This window comes from Oratosquilla oratoria, chromosome 4 (genome assembly GCF_046742065.1).
Source record: "Oratosquilla oratoria isolate Oo_2021 chromosome 4, ASM4674206v1, whole genome shotgun sequence".
NCBI classification, from domain to species: Eukaryota; Metazoa; Arthropoda; class Malacostraca; order Stomatopoda; family Squillidae; genus Oratosquilla; species Oratosquilla oratoria.
In genome coordinates, this window is record NC_134780.1 from 25,247,683 (window position 1) to 25,264,736 (window position 17,054).

The window sequence follows — 17,054 nt, forward strand, 5'->3', positions numbered from 1 at the left end:
CTTCTTCGTCTCCTCTCTATCGAGTTTGTCTCCTGTAGGTCCTGTGGACCTACATTAGGGAAACGTGCAACGTGACCATAGTAAATATTTGACATTACTGCAAAATATTGCATTAATATGTATTTTAATGGACATTTCTTAGAGATAGTTGAACATTAACATGATATCATTATATCTCATTATTTAACAATCGAATATAACAAAATCTGCTAAACATCAGTTAAAATAAAACAAATTACTACGAATAGAGCGGCTGAATAAATCACAAGCATGTTATTATGACATACTTTACTAGCTGCCTAAAACAACATGAACTGTTTTAAGACATGAAGGTGAACTCCAATATTATTTGACAAGTATTGAAAAAACGAATTAGAAATAAAGAATTTTGTTAGGTTGCAGATTCTTTGGACTATAGGGCAACATTCAACTGTATTTTAAGCTTTAAGAAGATAAATAGTTGTGACAATGTAAATATTTTCAAGAAAATTATGAAAACATTCTTGCCTGATACTGCGTTTTTTTCATATAATTTGACTTGTATATTGTGAAGTAATAAAAATCTTAGGTAGAGTGGGACCAGAGAAGTTGAATATGAAGTTGGCACCAGTAATTATTAGAATATAGAAATATCTTTACTAAAAATATAGATGTTAATACACATCTAGTTTTAAATCACGAATTAATTTAAAAACAAACTTAATGCTTCATAAGAACACTTTTATTCCAATGAATATCCAATAAATATAAATATATATTTTGTTTAGGTAGTAACTAATCAGAAAATATTTTCTTGTCTATTTATTATCAGTTTATGTCATTACTTATTTTCCAGAATTTTGCAAAACTTGGTATAGTGCTGCCATCTTTCGGGGATTGGGTCATCTAACAGCTGATCGGCTGTTGACGAAAAACACCAATTACACAAAATGTTTCCTGTCCGGCAGTTAATACGGGCGTTACCCGTATTAACAAGAGGAATTAAAACTACGGCAGTCAAAGCAGGGGGTGGAACGTAAGTTACTCTTTTATAGTAAGCTATGTAATAATGGATCCCCGTCCCAAATTTTACTTTTAGAATTTAGGAATATGTAAACAGTAAAACTGCTGATGAATTACAACTACTCGCTCCAGTTTACCCTTTTTAAATCAAACAATTTACCACCTCTTGATATATCTTCAGTACAATATTATCACCAGGGATAGAAGCAGTGGTTATTGTCACTGTGGACCAACATACCGTACTATTTCAATAGCCTATTGCTATTCCCAATGGTATTTTATTTTCTAAGTTTATTTAATATTTCCCAGGAAATTAAATCTTACTTGGTTAAGTTCCGAGAACAGTCCTCACAGCCATAGTGATCTACCGCTGCTGCCAGACCTGCTGTCCCTTCTCATGAGGGCCAGTTGGTCTGTTATTGTATTTAATGAGAACCTGCTGATGGCGGTGTAGCCTGGCACTGGGGGCTCGTTTGGCACCTTCCGTAGAAACTTATCCAGTGCATGCATGAAGTAGGTAGGTCAAACACCACCAGAGGCGCCACCGTCAATGACGAGCACAATAGCGCGTCATTTTATGCGCACGCCGTTCAAACGGCCAAATTTACATACCGCGGGAAATTTAATTAATAAAAATGTTGTGTGAGTGTATTTACTACGATCGTAATAAATTTCAAACATTCACATCATCAGTTACATGTCGGTCAATAAAAACATTAGATAAACATGGCGGCCTGCATTCAGCAGTAGATCAAAAATTGGTATATGTTTCAACGTAAAAAATGAGCTAACAAATTTATCGTGCGGACAACTGACCATAATGAACCAAAACTACTAGTATCGTGGATTATTCTAATACCAAAATAAAGTCAGTATGTTACGGTAGAGCTGAGAAATTGGTTGTTTAAATTTGTTTTGGTTTTCTATCGGGTCGGATTATCGGATAACAACATCAACATCCATCCCGCCATCTTATCTATCACTGGTGATATGGACCAAACTTCACTCTATTAAGTTTCTTACTATTATGTTATTAGTGTAATAGACTTATAGTTGAATTATTTTAAATATTTCCTTTAAAATGTGTGATTTTCATGTAATTTGATCGAAGAGAAGTTACGTTTTCATCCTCCGTAATATTACGGACCACAGCTACGATTCGTCCTGCCCGCTATCTATGATCACTGGTGGTATGGATCAAACTACACTATTAAGTTTGTTACTATTGGGTTATTAGCGTAATACCTTGCATATAATTGAATTATTCAAATTATTTTCTTTAAAATGTGTGATTTTCATGTAATTTTACGGTATTCGTAGCTGTGGTGGGTAATTTTGCAGAGGATAAAAACGTAATTATATGATCAAATTACATGGAAATCACACATCTTATATAAAATAGGTCAAATAATGCAACCATATGCTAATTTTTTATATAAAATTGTGCCTGTCAGTAAAAACCGTCATTGTTTACGTTTGATCGGCGATCAGTCAGACCGCACGTTTCGGCCCGATTTCCTCGGACAAAATAGGCCAGATTTAATTCCATTCAAAATGCAATATCTCGAGAACTAGGACAGCTAGATGGATAAATCAAATTGCATTATACTCATAGCGACTTTTTCCATCCCATGAGAACTACTTCAGCTCAAATATCAGGAATTCCATTTTCATATTGACCTAGCTACATGAAGCTGTCCGCCGAGCATTTGGTTCTCTCTCACCTCTTTGGGGAGGGCGTTGAAGATTTTTTGACCCTCGTGGCCTAGGCTGGATGCTAGTAGGGTCTTGAGCCCCTCTGGGGCTCTCAGTGGGAGAGTTTGTCTCTCACACTTTTGCCCATGCCTTACACAGTGATAGTGTTTGATTGTTGAAGGCGTGGGGTCAGGAACAAAGCCATCTAGGATTTTCCATGTGTAAATGGCCCTACATCTTTCTCTCCTCCTTTGTTGGGTCTCTCTAATTGCCGAACAAACCGATAAAAGCCGAACGTACCAACAAAACCCAAACAAGGACGGTTTTTGCTCAAATGCACACTTCTAAATATATATATGGTTGCATTATTTGAACTATTTTCTTAAAAATGTGTGATTTCCATGTAATATGATGAAAGAGAAGTTACGTTTTTATTCTCAGCAAAATTACAGAACACAGCTATGATTCGACCCAGCCCGCCATCTATGATCACTGGTGGTAGGGATCAAACTACACTCTTAAGATTCTTACTATTGTGATATTAGTGTAATAGACTGCATATAGTTGAATTAGGCTAAAACATAACTTCTCTTTGGTCAAATTACATGAAAATCACACATTTTAAAGAAGATAGTTTAATTAATTCAACTATATGCAGTCTATTACACTAATAACACAACAGTAAGAAACTTAAAAGAGTGTAGTTTGATCCATACCACCAGTGATCATAGACGGCGGGCTGGACGAATCGTAGCTGTGTTCGGTAATTTTGCAGAGGATAAAAACATAACTTCTCTTTGATCATATTACATGGGAATCACACATTTTAAAGAAAATAGTTCAAATAATGCAACCATATATATATAGGTGTGCATTTGATAAAAAACCGTCCTTGTTTTGGTTTTGTTGGTTTGTTCGGCTTTTATCGGTTTTGTTCGGTTTGTTCGGCAATTAGTGAGACCATCCTTTGTTGGGAGTAGAGACCCAGTGCTTCCAGGCGATCCCAATAGTTGAGATCTTTCATCCCTCTGATGTGCCTGGTATAGTTCCTTTGGACAGCTTCAAGCTTCTGGATGTCTCCACGTTTGTGTGGCGACCAGAGTTGGCTACAGTAGTCCAGTATCGGTTGAATAAGCTCCTTCCAGAGGGTAAGCATTACTTGTACCTCTCTTGAGGAGAAAGTCGTTAGTACCCAGCTGGCCATCCCTCTTGCTCTTTTCACTGACTGCATCTGACTGCATAATGTGGTGCTGGAAAGTGGCATCATCACTTAAATGAATGCCCAGGGCTTTGGGTGTGATTTGCATGCCTCTTTCCATGTGCAGTTCAGTGCTGTCTTTAATGCCTTGGTTTGTGCCATATCTCAAGACCTCAAAACTTCTCTTCATTGAATTGCATGTTGCTGTCATTGGCACATGCATAAACTGTGTTGAGATCATTTTGTAGATGGTGCACATCCTCACTTACCCGCACTGCACGGCTGATGTGGGTATCAAACAAACAAGTCTTCATTTTCTTTTTGAAAATATTTGTTCTGGCACAATCTTTGATATCACTCAGCAGCTTATAAATCCTTGGAGCACATCTTTCAAATGCTCTAAATCCCATATCGAAGTTGCTTTGTGGCTCAAACAATCTATGAAGATCTGTATCATGTCTCAACTTCACTATTGTGTCTTGGTTCTCAAGTACTCATGCTTTCCGTATTGCAAAGCCTGATGAGTCAAGACATTGATCTGTACACAGATTTTGTACATAATTGCAATTGTATATATGTGTTAGGTTTAGAATAAGTGCATGAGAAGTAATTTATTTTTTGCCTGCAAGAATTTATGTATTCTATTTATATGCAAACATTCTATGATAGCACTATGAATACACTGATATAAAATAGAAATCATTTGATATGGCAGGCAAAGAAGAAAAGTCCAACCGGAACTGAGCCCCTAGAGTTCATGCATAACAGAACATCGGAATTTATGAAGTGCACACACATAACCCTTAAACATGCAATTTCAATAATCTGGCTCCGGAGCAGTCCATGATATTTGCATGCAGGAGAGTAGAAATTTACTGCTATGCTAATGTGAAGCATTGTGGGTACAATTTTTGTTGTTTTGGAAATATTGCTAGTATTCATGAGATTTTAATTATTATTTGTTTTCTCTCCAAAGTTTATTCTCAACACAAAATCATTGCAAATAATTGTAAATCCAACATTTGGGCATGCATGCCAGAATATCAGAAAGAATTTACCAAGAATACAGTCTACTTAACTTCTTGAATTTGATGATGCCTATGTATGTGTAATGAGCCATGAGTGGAGTATACAAGGATGCCAGCAGGTGCTTCCTGATCATATTTATTTTGAAGTTGAAGCTGAGTGACCCCATATTCTGTGAAAAGGATTGATTGTGTATTCTGTGATGTCATATTTATTCAGGGTGAAAGGGGACGAGTATAACAATAACTTTATATTTTGTAACGCACATGTTGTAGTGCATCATCGTACATTAGGCAACCTGATGTGCACATTAATATTTGATTTGTATTGATGAGGGTAAGGGCATGTAGCTTCCATAAACATGCATTTTCACTGATTTATAACTTTAGCAATTTAAGGTAGTTGCATTCCATGTATGCAAGGATGTAAAAATATACTAGTTTTATATTTTGGGAATTGTTACTCGTTGTCATCTGTGTATTAGAAACAGGACTGATTTAGGCACATTTGACGTATCTTATAGAAAGTTATGTCAACAGATATACCTTTCACTAAAGTATGTCTTTTGACAAGTACCATGTAGTCCAGTATAATAGAATCATGCTTTTGCCATACAATTGGTGAAAAAAGTATTAAAGATAAAATTAATATATAAACAGATATAAATGCACTGAACATAGATTTGCCAACTGGTATATTTAAAAAAAAATTGTAAAAGGAAAATACCAATTGCCAAAGGCAAGAAGTTTTGTGAAAAAATAAAAGATGGGCATAAAAGTGTGGGAGATGCTGTGACATTATGGGAGGTTCTGAGGGCCATTGCCAGCCACTACGGAGCTCTTGATTTCCCATATAGTGAAACTTGAAGCAATGGTCGATTGATTTGTAAAACAGACTATATGTGTATTTTTGTTACTCGACCTGCTGCATGGTGAGGAGAAGGCAATTGAATCTGCTCCCCCACTGGATTCTTGCTAATGGGAAGGGTGTGTTGGATGCCTTGGGTGGGAAAATTGTGTCTTGGGAGAGATGAACTAAAGTCATTGGCCATCCAAACCTGTTGCCTCATTTTATAAAGTGAAAAACATGGATCCTCGCAATTGCTGGCAATGGACCTTGGAACCTCCTACAGATCTCTCTGGGAAGAAACTTTGGAATGATGTTGGTTGTATTAGTTTGGGACTTTCTGCATCACTGGCAAGTGAAAGGGAGAGGGGGAGTGGTCACTGGTTGGTAGAAATGTGGAGCCCATCTGGAACACCAAGTCTCAGCTCCTTGTTATGGGTCACTTGCCCATATGTTTACCTTCTGTGGCATTCCTTCATTGTAGAAATCACACAATCATTGTAGAGGTAATGGAGTCAATAAAAACTATTGGGTCACATGAAGAATTGTCACCTCAGTATGCCGAATACCAACAGTGGAATAAAGGTTAGGTTGAATGAGGGTTATGCTTATTGTCATCAGCTTATGCAACCGAAGAATTGTAAACCCAGGATGGCCCACATGAAGAATTGTCACCCTGTTGAAGTCTGGGGTGACAATTCTTCATGTGATCCAAACTATCTCATTCAGAAAGCAGTCACAATTGCTAGAATATGTCCAAATCATGAGAAAGTCACTGTACCACAAGTGTTCGATGCTACCAATGTGAATTCTATTTTTACCTCAATTAAGTTGGACATTTGATAATCTCCAGTGTGGGTGTCTGTGCAAAGTGATGTTGGTAAACATTGTGCAGCCAGTATTAACACTTGAACACTTTTGAAAAATGTGGGATAAATATAATGGTTAAAATTCTCTTTACATCAGTTAGCTTGGAGAGTAGTATGAACTTGATTTTGATTATGCCATCCCATGTGTGGTCATAAATGGCTTGGAAAAAAAGGGGTTAATATTAAGTTTATTAATATAAAGTGTACCCCAAATTTTTTGTTTAAGATTTGGGGGGAAGGTATTATAAGCAGAAACATGGTATATCTCGAGCAATCTTTAGGCTAATAGGGCCTCAGTCTTGGGACTGGGAGTTTTGTACAGGAGACCTGAGATTATCTAGCTAATATCAAAGTTTCCTTTCAGATATAGTATCATAGTTAAGTAGTTTGATAGATGTTATCTATCCTTTTTTTCCCCAAGGTATGTATATCGTGGACCTCCCCCTGCCCCCAGCAAGAAAGTTCTTTATACGGCAGAAGTAATGGGTGCTATCATGTGGTATTGGATCCTTTATCATCTGTTTACGGAATCAGAACATCTAACTGTAAGTTGAAATGGCAGTCTTGATACCTATAAAATAGTTATCATTAAATATTCTTTCTTTATTTCCTCCAGTTTTTACTCAAAAATTGCTAAATGTTGTATTCTTAAGGAGGTATGTATGAAATAATTATTATTTGAAACTCTTCCTTCCAGGGTGAGTTCCCATACCCTGACCCCAGTCTCTGGACGAACGAAGAGTTGGGTATTCCTGATGATGACGATGATCCTTGAACTGGCTGCTACACTAACTTAAAGAAATGCACTGTAAATGGAGGCTTGTGTGACTATTCCTTCGGGAACTTGTGCATTGTACATGAAAGCAATGTGGTGCAAGAGTGTAGACCAGCTCTTTGGATACAGTGTATGTATGATCTAGAAATACTAATTTCTTATAAAGTTTGTGTAACAGTTTCATATGTAGGCTTTTGTTGGAAGAGCTCTGTAAACATGTAAATAAATGGAAATCTTTATTTATTTTTAGAGTTTTATTCTGATATGATGGATGTGCAATTGAGAAGTAGATCAAATATCACTTAATCCAGTATTGCTCATGATTAGGATAGAAGTGCTGGTAAACTACAGTCCACAAAAATAGCGGCAACAATTAGTTGTAACTACGGGACCCGTGGTGGTTTTGCACAATGGACCGGATTGGCTCATCAATCGCTCTGAATTGTGTGTGTAGTGGGCAGCATACCCACATGGAAATGATAGACACACAGTTCTATGCACTAAAACAATCCTGACAGAGAATAGGCAGGGGCAAAGAAATAAACTGCCTCAGATGCAATCAATACACAGAAGATGCCAAACACTCTTACATTGCACTTCTTTAGCCCTACCTATATGACATGTATCTTTCTCAATTAATTTTTGGACCAACCTGGTGGCTGTTACCAGTCATGTGGGAACTGCAGGTCTCCTGTAAGTGATCTGGGGCAATATAAAATTACATAGGACCAACGACAAGCATCTGTCTTCAGAGCCCATCAACATATGCTGGCACTCTCTCAGGATCAATCTCAAGAATCCTTCACTTCTGTACATCCTCCACCTTTTCACATAAGAGCTAATAACTGGCAACTGCTCCCCCTCCTTCCCGCTATAATTGGGTGACAAATGGTCTTGCATTAGTACACCAAATAGCATTCCATTTTTTAAAGAATGAAAAAAATGTGAATTCTGAAGCTGATCTTAGTGATAACAGGAGTGAGATAAAAATAGTTAAATTCCAGTCATTTGAAAAAGTACAAGAGAACTTCAACCCTTTGTACTTGGTCTTAAGCTCTTGTCTTGTTATCTCTTCAGTTAAACACAAATATATAAGATGTGTATAACTTTTTTTGTGAAAGGTGAGACTTGTTTGAAATTAGGGTAAATCTCCAGATGTGCACACCTACATGATATAGTATTAGAAAGATATTAATTTTGTAAATTATATTACATCAATGTAATTGTTTTTAGTGGGAGAAATTAATAAAAAAAAAAAAATTAAAAAACAATGTTTGATGTCAAAGACGAAGTGATGGTAGTATTGAATTGGTCTAGTCTAACCTAACCTCCAATGGGGTATGAATTTAGCATCCCTAGAGGTCATCAGTCTAGACTAGATATATTTAATAGACTTCTGTAAGTTCGTCTTTGACAACAAACAAGAATACACATTGTGTCTTGAGGCTTGCCAATGTCCAAGTTGTAGATAGTGTATTGCTTTTAGTACTTTTTTATTGATTTCTGCCTCTAAAGATGTTTATTACATGGAGATACTAAAATTAGTTCAAATTACTTCAAAGTAAACAGTAAATCAAAAATATACTAAAAACAAATTGACATGTATAATTGCAGCACAAGCCATTTCCATCAATTGCTGGCCAATGTTTGCTTGGAATTATCCTACACATTTGTAAATCTGCACAGATCATGGATATTCAAAAATGTGCAGCACCAATAATGAATTTTATAATTGGACGCACAGATAACAAAACCATTAGACATGTACATATGAAGATTCATAAAAGGTTAGGTCCTTCAACACATCAGTATTACTACAAAGTAATGTCGTAACACATTCATAAATTTCAACAAGAACCCACTGTGTTGGAAAAGAAGAAATGAAATAGATGATATCCATATATTTCGATCATGGACTGTGATCCTCTTCAGTATTCCACTGAAGAGGATCACAGTCCCATGATTGAAATGTATTGATATCGTCTATTTCATTTCTTATCCAACAGTGGGTTCTTGTTGAAACATCAGTATTACTCATGTCAGTGGTCAAATCTTTCTACCATCGGCACTTTGGTAATATATGTATGTCTAATGGATTTGTTATCAGTGGGTCCAATTATGAATTCATTATTGGTGTTGCACATTTTATGAATATCCATAATATGTGCAGATTCACAATGTGTGACATAGTCACAGTCAAACTTGTCATTGGTCAATTTAACTGCACATCTTTATTGTCTGATTCATGAAAAGATAATTACCATAATCTGATCGGTACTGTCAGGAGAGGTACATCTGTGTACAAATACTTTTTTCAACGACCATAAACCTTAAGATGTCACATCTAGAGGCTCTGTAGGGTAAAACTTTCTGTGGTACAGTGGCGTGCCTTGCTCTATTCTTTTCATGTCCCACAGCCTCAGTTGATTCGTTTAATATTTACATTTCAAAGACAATGGCTTTGCTTTGAGTATTTACATAGTGTTTCTAAGGAATGTATACATATATAGGCAAAATTGGCAATTCATATTATTGCTTTGTATTTGTGCATCCTGATGGACCTTGTCTTCCTTTATGCTTAATAAATTTTAGTCACTCCTTAGTTACTCCATTTTCTCTGATTAACCAAACCTCTATAAAGAACATCGATGTTGTAATCTTGCGGCTCGGATGGAAATATCATAACAAACATCACCGGTACCTCATTAGAAGCTGATATTACGAGAGATGGAGTGCCTAAATTTATTAAACTAATGGAATTACTTCCTTATAGGACATAGGAAGTGGTGTCGTCATTGTCGCTGGGAAAGGTATGTACAGTTTGCCAATATAAATAATAAAGTATAATTGTATTTAGGGCATGGGAATGATTGCGTCATTTAAGACAATTTAGGTTACTAGGCACTAGCCTTTTTCAAATCAAACTTGCAGCAATTCAATATTTTCATGTAACTAGTGTCATATAACTAATATAAGGCATTTATATTTACATGACAAGTATCTATTTAATCAAAGAATACCATAATTTCTTACCGGCGTGTACCGGCATATAAGTAAAAAATAAAGACAAATACGAACAATCAAAATGTCACTACGGGGTCAGTTCTCATGATCTTGACTTGTGTGGAAATAAAGTAAAAAGGCTGTGCCCCTGACATAGGTCTGGGAAAAGGGTCAAGTGTTAGGTGATAAAAGTGTTCTGCAAGCCCCAGGTCAGAATCCTGCAACAATGAACAAGCCTTGTAACAACTTAAACAAGGCTTGTTTAAGTTGTTACAACAACATGATGTTACACCAATATATGCCATGGCATGAGGGTCAGGGATGCAAATCCTAAAATTTAAGGGATAGGCTGTTAGGTTATGTAATGTTAGAGTAAGATTAGATGGTAAATTTTCATTTCATAATCAGAAGCCAGAAGGGTTTTATATATATATTTTTTTCTCTTGAGATACATTTTCGAAGGTAATTTTCAAAAGAAACATACAACATACAGATTATAGTAGTGTAATATTAAATATAGCTGTTGAAATTATGAAATTGATATGCTCCTCTGCAGTTGGAAGAGTACAGGCCTCTCATCCTTCCAAGCATGAGTTCCGTACTCTTCTCCAATTCTTATTAAATTCTTCCGTCATCTTGTCCATGTAGTGAAAAACCATTTATATTTGTCATTTGTCTGTACCCTCTGGGGGCCTCACTGGAGGTCCATCTCAGTTACATCAATAATGATGGAATAACTTTAAACCTTCTAACATATATTTCACTTACAATTTTGCCAGTATGTTTATCACATTAGTTATCTGTGATCAGTGTCCACAGATTTTTTTTATTATAGAGTTTATTCTTTTCCTTTTGAGTAATTCATTAATGGTCTTTGAGCTTTTTGAGCTATAATGGCCCATATTAACAATCTCTAGACAACAACACAATGTTTCTTCACTAAGTCTGAGTAACTTATGGTGCCCATGGCCAGTTACCTGGGAACTATGGGTTTCCTGCAAGAGGATCATAGGGCAAAAGGATTGAGCTTATCCCATACTTTACTTTTTTTTTTTCTCTCTCTCTCTTCTTCTTCAAGTTCATTGTTCTCAATTGCCCCAATGCCAATGCCTGTGTATTATCAAGACCTGATAACATCTTGCAGTCTTCTTTTTTTATTCATTTGATTATTGGCTGAGCGGGTTAGGGCATCGTTACTTGTGGCAAAGGTTGAGGGGATGGCAGTTCGAATTCTGCCACAGGTGAAGTTGAACCAAGGGCATAGTTCATTAAATTCCATGCTACAAAGTCCTCTGTGAGGGGCACCGTCCTAGCCTTCTGATAGGGGGGAGTTTGTGACATTAAACCAAATTTTGACTTAGTCCGAAGGGATTTCTCCCCGTCCTCGCCTTATATGCAAAGGGGGACGGAGAGGGGGGGTCGCCGATTAAATGAAGCGGCCTTGCTGTGGATGTGCTGTGTCTTGCGACACTGCTTCTGACCCAGGGCGGTGGGCAGGGTGCAGGGATGACCCGTCATCCAGGAGGTGCTCAGATGAGAGGGAGGGTGGGAGGGGTGTGGAGGGTATTTAGGGATGAAATGGGTGGGAGTGTTTTTATGCCTTTCCCTTTTTGACTACCTCCCTTGGAAGGGGGAAAAAGCCTTGGTATATGTATGTATGTATCATCGTCATTATTGTGGAACTGTTTGTCATCTACTTGCAGTAGTAGAAGGAGCAATTATTGATCGTTAGCTTTGCTTATGTAAAAAGATAGAGTAGACACCATGTAAACATGGAACCCCTATTAAATGTACAGCATTTTACTTGTTGAATCTGTGTACTTGAAAAAGCTTCATCAAGCAAAATGTTGGACATTTGATAAAAGTTCCTTCCACACACGCATGTCTGCTTTGACCATTCTGTCGGGAATTGCCACTTTAAATTGTGTGAAAAGATGAAGGCGATTCAATTTGATAAAGAAAGGTTCTGGCCAATACAGAGACTTGGTTAATCCTTTGGGAGCTCCATCTCAAGATGGAGGAAGGTGTCAGTGAGTTTTAACCACTTCGGTATGATGACGCCCACATAGGCATCATGAGGTGCGAGTGTGTGTATGAGGATGCTGGCATTGGCATCTTGATTATATATATATATATATTTTGTAGTTGTACATGAGTTATCCCTGGATTCTGTGAACTGGTTTGATCATGTTTTCTGTGTTTATTATTACATATATACATACATACATATACCAAGGCTTTTTCCCCCTTACAAGGGAGGTAGCCAAAAAGGGAAAGGCATAAAAACACTCCCACCCATTTCATCCCTAAATACACTCCACACCCCTCCCACCCTCCCTCTCATCTGAGCACCTCCTGGATGACAGGTCATCCCTGCACCTTGCCCACCGCCCTGGGTCAGAAGCAGTGTCGCAAGACACAGCACATCCACAGCAAGGCCGCTTCATTTAATCGGCGACCCCCCCTCTCCGTCCCCCCTTGCATATAAGGAGAGGACGGGGAGAAATCCCTTCGGGCTGCGTCAAAATTTGCTCACACATACTACCTCACCCCCCACCCCCCTGCCCATTCCTCCTCATGCAATCACAACATCATCCATATACAACCATTCTCCACTCACCTCTGTCTTCTGTCCTCTCCCTTCCTTCCTCAACAGACATTCCCCTCTTCCCCAAAGCCCCCTTCACCCCATCCATCCACCTCATCCTAGGACTCATGTTCACTCCCTCCACATCTGCCTTCCATACCTCTTTTACTAGTCTTTCTTCACTCATTCTTTCCATGTGTCCAAACCATCCTAATATTCTTTCATCAACCCTATCTCCCAGCTCCTTTTTCACCCCTGTTCTCCTCCTCACCTCCTCATTTCTCACTCTATCCAGCCTAGTAACCCCCACCATACTTCTCAGACACCTCATCTCAAACACATTCAAACTCCTTCTCTCTTCTTCTCTTATGTTCCACGTTTCTGCCCCATACAGTGCTGTTGGCACAATCACTCCTTCATGCAGTCTCCTCTTCGCATCCATTCCTAAATGTCTATTCCTCATTACACTCTTTAATCCACCAAGGCATTTACTCGCTTCTCTCAATCTACATTCTACCTCCACCACTCCACCTTTTCCTGCTACATTTGCACCCAAGTATCTATAACTATCCACTTCCTCCAGTCGCTCTCCCTTAATGTTCACTTCCAGTCTACTGCCACTTTCACCCCTTGTACATCTCATCACCTTACTTTTACCCACATTTATCTTTAGCTTTCTTCTATCACATACTCTCCCAAACTCTGCCACCAGCTTCCTCAATCCCTCCTCCGATCCTGCCACAAGCACAGTGTCATTCGCAAACAACAGCTGGCTCACCTCCCACTTTTCTCCATTTTCTTTAACCATCTCCAATCCCTGACCCACTACCCTTGCATTCACCTCTCGCACCACCCCATCCATGTATAAGTTGAACAGCCAGGGCGACATAACGCATCCTTGAAGAAGTCCCACCTTTACCTCAAACCACTCACTCTCTCCATTTCTAATCCTGACACAAGCTCTACTACTCTCTTAAAAACTCTTGACAGCTCCCAAAAGCTTTCCTCCTATCCCATAAATCTGCATAACCTCCCACAGTGCCTTTCTGTCTACCCTATCATAAGCCTTTTCCAAATCCATAAATGCCCAAAAAACATCCTTCCCCTTTCCTATAGCTTTCTCACATATCTGTCTTACCACAAAGATCTGATCTACACAACCTCTACCTGTCCTAAATCCACACTGTTCCTCACCAATTACTCCTTCTGTTCCTCTCCTGATCCTCTCAATCAAGATCCTCCCATAAGCCTTCCCAACTACACTTAACAAGCTAATCCCTCTGAAACTACTACATTCACACTTGTCCCCTTTTCCCTTGTAAAGAGGAACTATACAGGCACTCCTCCAGTCCTCCGGTACTCTACCCTCTCTCCAGCAAACATTAAATAACCTCACCAACCAGTCCACCATCACTTGACCTCCCTTTTTCAGACATTCTGCATGGCATCCATCCAGGCCAGGTGCCTTACCTGCTTTCATCATCTTAACAACTGCCTTCACCTCATCCTTCCTTATTTCTCCTCCATTCTCCTCACTCATCACTCTCATTTTCTTCGCATTTCCCACTGCAGCTATCTTTCCTACCCTATCCTCCTTCACATTTAGCAACTCCCTAAAATATTCTGCCCATCTTCCCCTTACTGCCTTCTCTTCCATTATAATCTCTCCATCTGCACCTTTTACCTTTTCTTCCCTATTTGATTCGCCTCCTCTTTCTCTCTTAATTTCTTTCCAAAACATCTTTTTATTACTTTCAAAATTATCTGTCATACTCTTACCCCATTTCACATCTCTCCTCTTTGCAACCTTTACCTTTTGCTTTACTTCTCTTTTCTTTTCTTTGTACCTCTCATATGACTCCCTCGTCCTCTTTTGTAACCAATCTGTGAATGCTCGCTTCTTCTCTTCTACAACCTTCTTTGTTTCCTCATCCCACCATTCACTACCCTTTCTCCTTTTTCCCCCTGTCCTTCTTGTTCCACACACCATCCTTGCACACTTTATGACTCCCTCCTTAAACCATCCCCATTCCTCCTCCACACCCATCTCTACTCCATCCTTTACTCCCTCCCACGCCTCCTTCAGCTTCTTTCCGTACTCCTTCTCCTTTTCCTTTTCATTCAAGGAGTTCACTCTAAGAACCTCCCTACCTTTTGTCCCTTTCCTCTTTCTCCATCTATCCTCCACTCTCAACTTACCTTCCACCAAAAAATGATCTGATATTCCCCCACCCTCTCCCCTTAGCACATGTACTGTACATCCTTAACTCTTCCTATCATAATCCTATTTACCACTACATAATCCATTAGCGCTCTATCTACCACCCTTCCCTCCACCACCCTCTCCCATGTGTACTTATGCTTGACTTTCTTCCGAAACACTGTATTTGCTATCATCAACTCTCTTTCTAGACACATTTCCACCATCAACTCTCCACTACGATTCTTTCCTGGAACTCCACACTTCCCAACCACTTCCTGTCTACCCTTAGAGTAAAGGAGAATGAGTAATATAGCAGTGACTTTATATTTTATAATGAAAGTAGTGTGATGCAAACTACATATGGCAGCCAATGCTGCTTGTGAGAATTTGAGTCATACTGAAGTGGTTAAAGATGGGTGGCACGGGGATCAAGGAGAGGTCAAGGACCATCGTTAGCTACTGTGGTGGTTGCAGGTCTGCAATCCATGAAAATTGAGGCAACAATTATGAATACTTTAATCATATTAGTGATTATGATGATGATGTGATTTAACGTCACAAACTCCTCCCATCATAAGGCTAGGATGGTGCCCCTTACAGAGGTATTAGTCCAATCAAAGATCAAGCAAGGCCAAGTTAGATAGCTGGAAACAAGATAGGACCCTGTGAGCGTAGCTCCTCTCTTGTATATTGTATTTAGGTAAATTGACACAAGAGTGTCATCGAGCGCATCCGTGTTTGCGAGATCTATTAGGCTTGTTTCACACGGATCGACTTTTCGCCGTGCTCCGTCGACGACACGACGTTTTGCTCTTAAATAACCATGGGTGTCCATGGATCCTTGCTTCGTCATGACCACGACCACGTGTGAAAACGTCCACAGACACCCATGGTTACTTGAGAGAACGACGTCGTGTCGTGGGCGGCGCACGGCGAAAAGTCGATCCGTCGGTTCCGGAAGAAACACGAATATGTATACATGAGTGGTATGAAGTTGAAGTAAACACAGAAGACAACTGGAGTTTCATTCACTGACATTTCGTCTTTACCAAGACGTCTTCAGAGTCCTGCGAAATACGAAACTTCAGTGAATAAAACCCTGTTTTCTGTGTCTACCTCACTTCCCATTCGTCTCTCTTCCATATATCAATATATATGTGTGAATGTATCTACGCACTTGCGTGTACTAAGCACAGGGCGGTCACAGATCCAGGATTTATTTATTTATTTATTTTTTGTGGGGCGGGGCTAACCTGAATTTTGTAAATATAGATGACGCTTTTTAGCAGATGTACTCTCCAGCACGCATACGATGATTTGAATATAAATTGAAGTATATATTCTCTTTTCATTTGGTTTCTTTCAAAATATTGGACAAAAGTAATACTTAATCTTACATTTTTAAAGATTTACCCTTAATAATGTGATACAAAGGATTACAAAGGCGGAGCATGCCGTCAGGAGACCTTTTATACTCGTTGCATTAAGAAATGGCCGTTAGGGCGGAGCACTGGGAGTCCCCCTGTGATGCCACATATAATTATTTTATAATCTTATTTTATTCTATAATTTTATTCTATATTTTATAATGTTTCCACATATAATTATATTCCAATTTTTTGTCACACACCACCACTGAGGTAAAAATCAAAGCAATGTTTTATATACAATGGTTACGTTTCCTCGAGTCATACATAGAATATGAGCAAGGGAGAGCGACGTTTCCCTACATTTATTCTTTGGCCCCGCCCCCCTCACTGCATTCAGTGTGAGCCGTGCGGGCCGTGTTATCTGTAGAGATGTGGCAACACCGGGAAATCTCTTAACCCCGCCTTAGCGGTCACTTCTCG

The 17,054-nt window shown here is 38.8% G+C and overlaps 2 protein-coding genes across 2 annotated transcripts in view; both read left to right on the top strand.

Moving 5' to 3' along the window:
• Positions 1-853: 853 nt before the first annotated feature.
• On the top strand, positions 854-7,654 carry LOC143024686 (NADH dehydrogenase [ubiquinone] 1 beta subcomplex subunit 2, mitochondrial-like). Its single transcript, XM_076183687.1, has 3 exons — positions 854-1,015; positions 7,058-7,181; positions 7,334-7,654. Exons 1-3 carry the CDS (start codon positions 930-932, stop codon positions 7,409-7,411), a joined length of 288 nt encoding a protein of 95 aa, XP_076039802.1. The 5' UTR covers positions 854-929; the 3' UTR covers positions 7,412-7,654.
• A 2,429-nt stretch (positions 7,655-10,083) lies between these two features.
• Positions 10,084-17,054, top strand: part of LOC143024687 (thiamine transporter 1-like) — a 25,448-nt gene continuing 18,477 nt past the window's right edge. Inside the window, exon 1 of the mRNA XM_076183688.1 lies at positions 10,084-10,221. The gene's annotated coding sequence lies outside the window, so the exon portion shown is untranslated. The remainder of the gene's footprint in view (positions 10,222-17,054) is intronic.

What these genes read in the sequence shown, in the direction of transcription:
- LOC143024686 (XM_076183687.1), top strand. Translation starts at nt 930, where the DNA reads ATGTTTCCTGTCCGGCAGTTAATACGGGCGTTACCCGTATTAACAAGA. An exon ending in GTCAAAGCAGGGGGTGGAAC is followed by an intron (nt 1,016 to 7,057) that starts GTAAGTTACTCT and finishes TTTTTCCCCAAG; the next exon opens with GTATGTATATCGTGGACCTC. An exon ending in CGGAATCAGAACATCTAACT is followed by an intron (nt 7,182 to 7,333) that starts GTAAGTTGAAAT and finishes TCTTCCTTCCAG; the next exon opens with GGTGAGTTCCCATACCCTGA.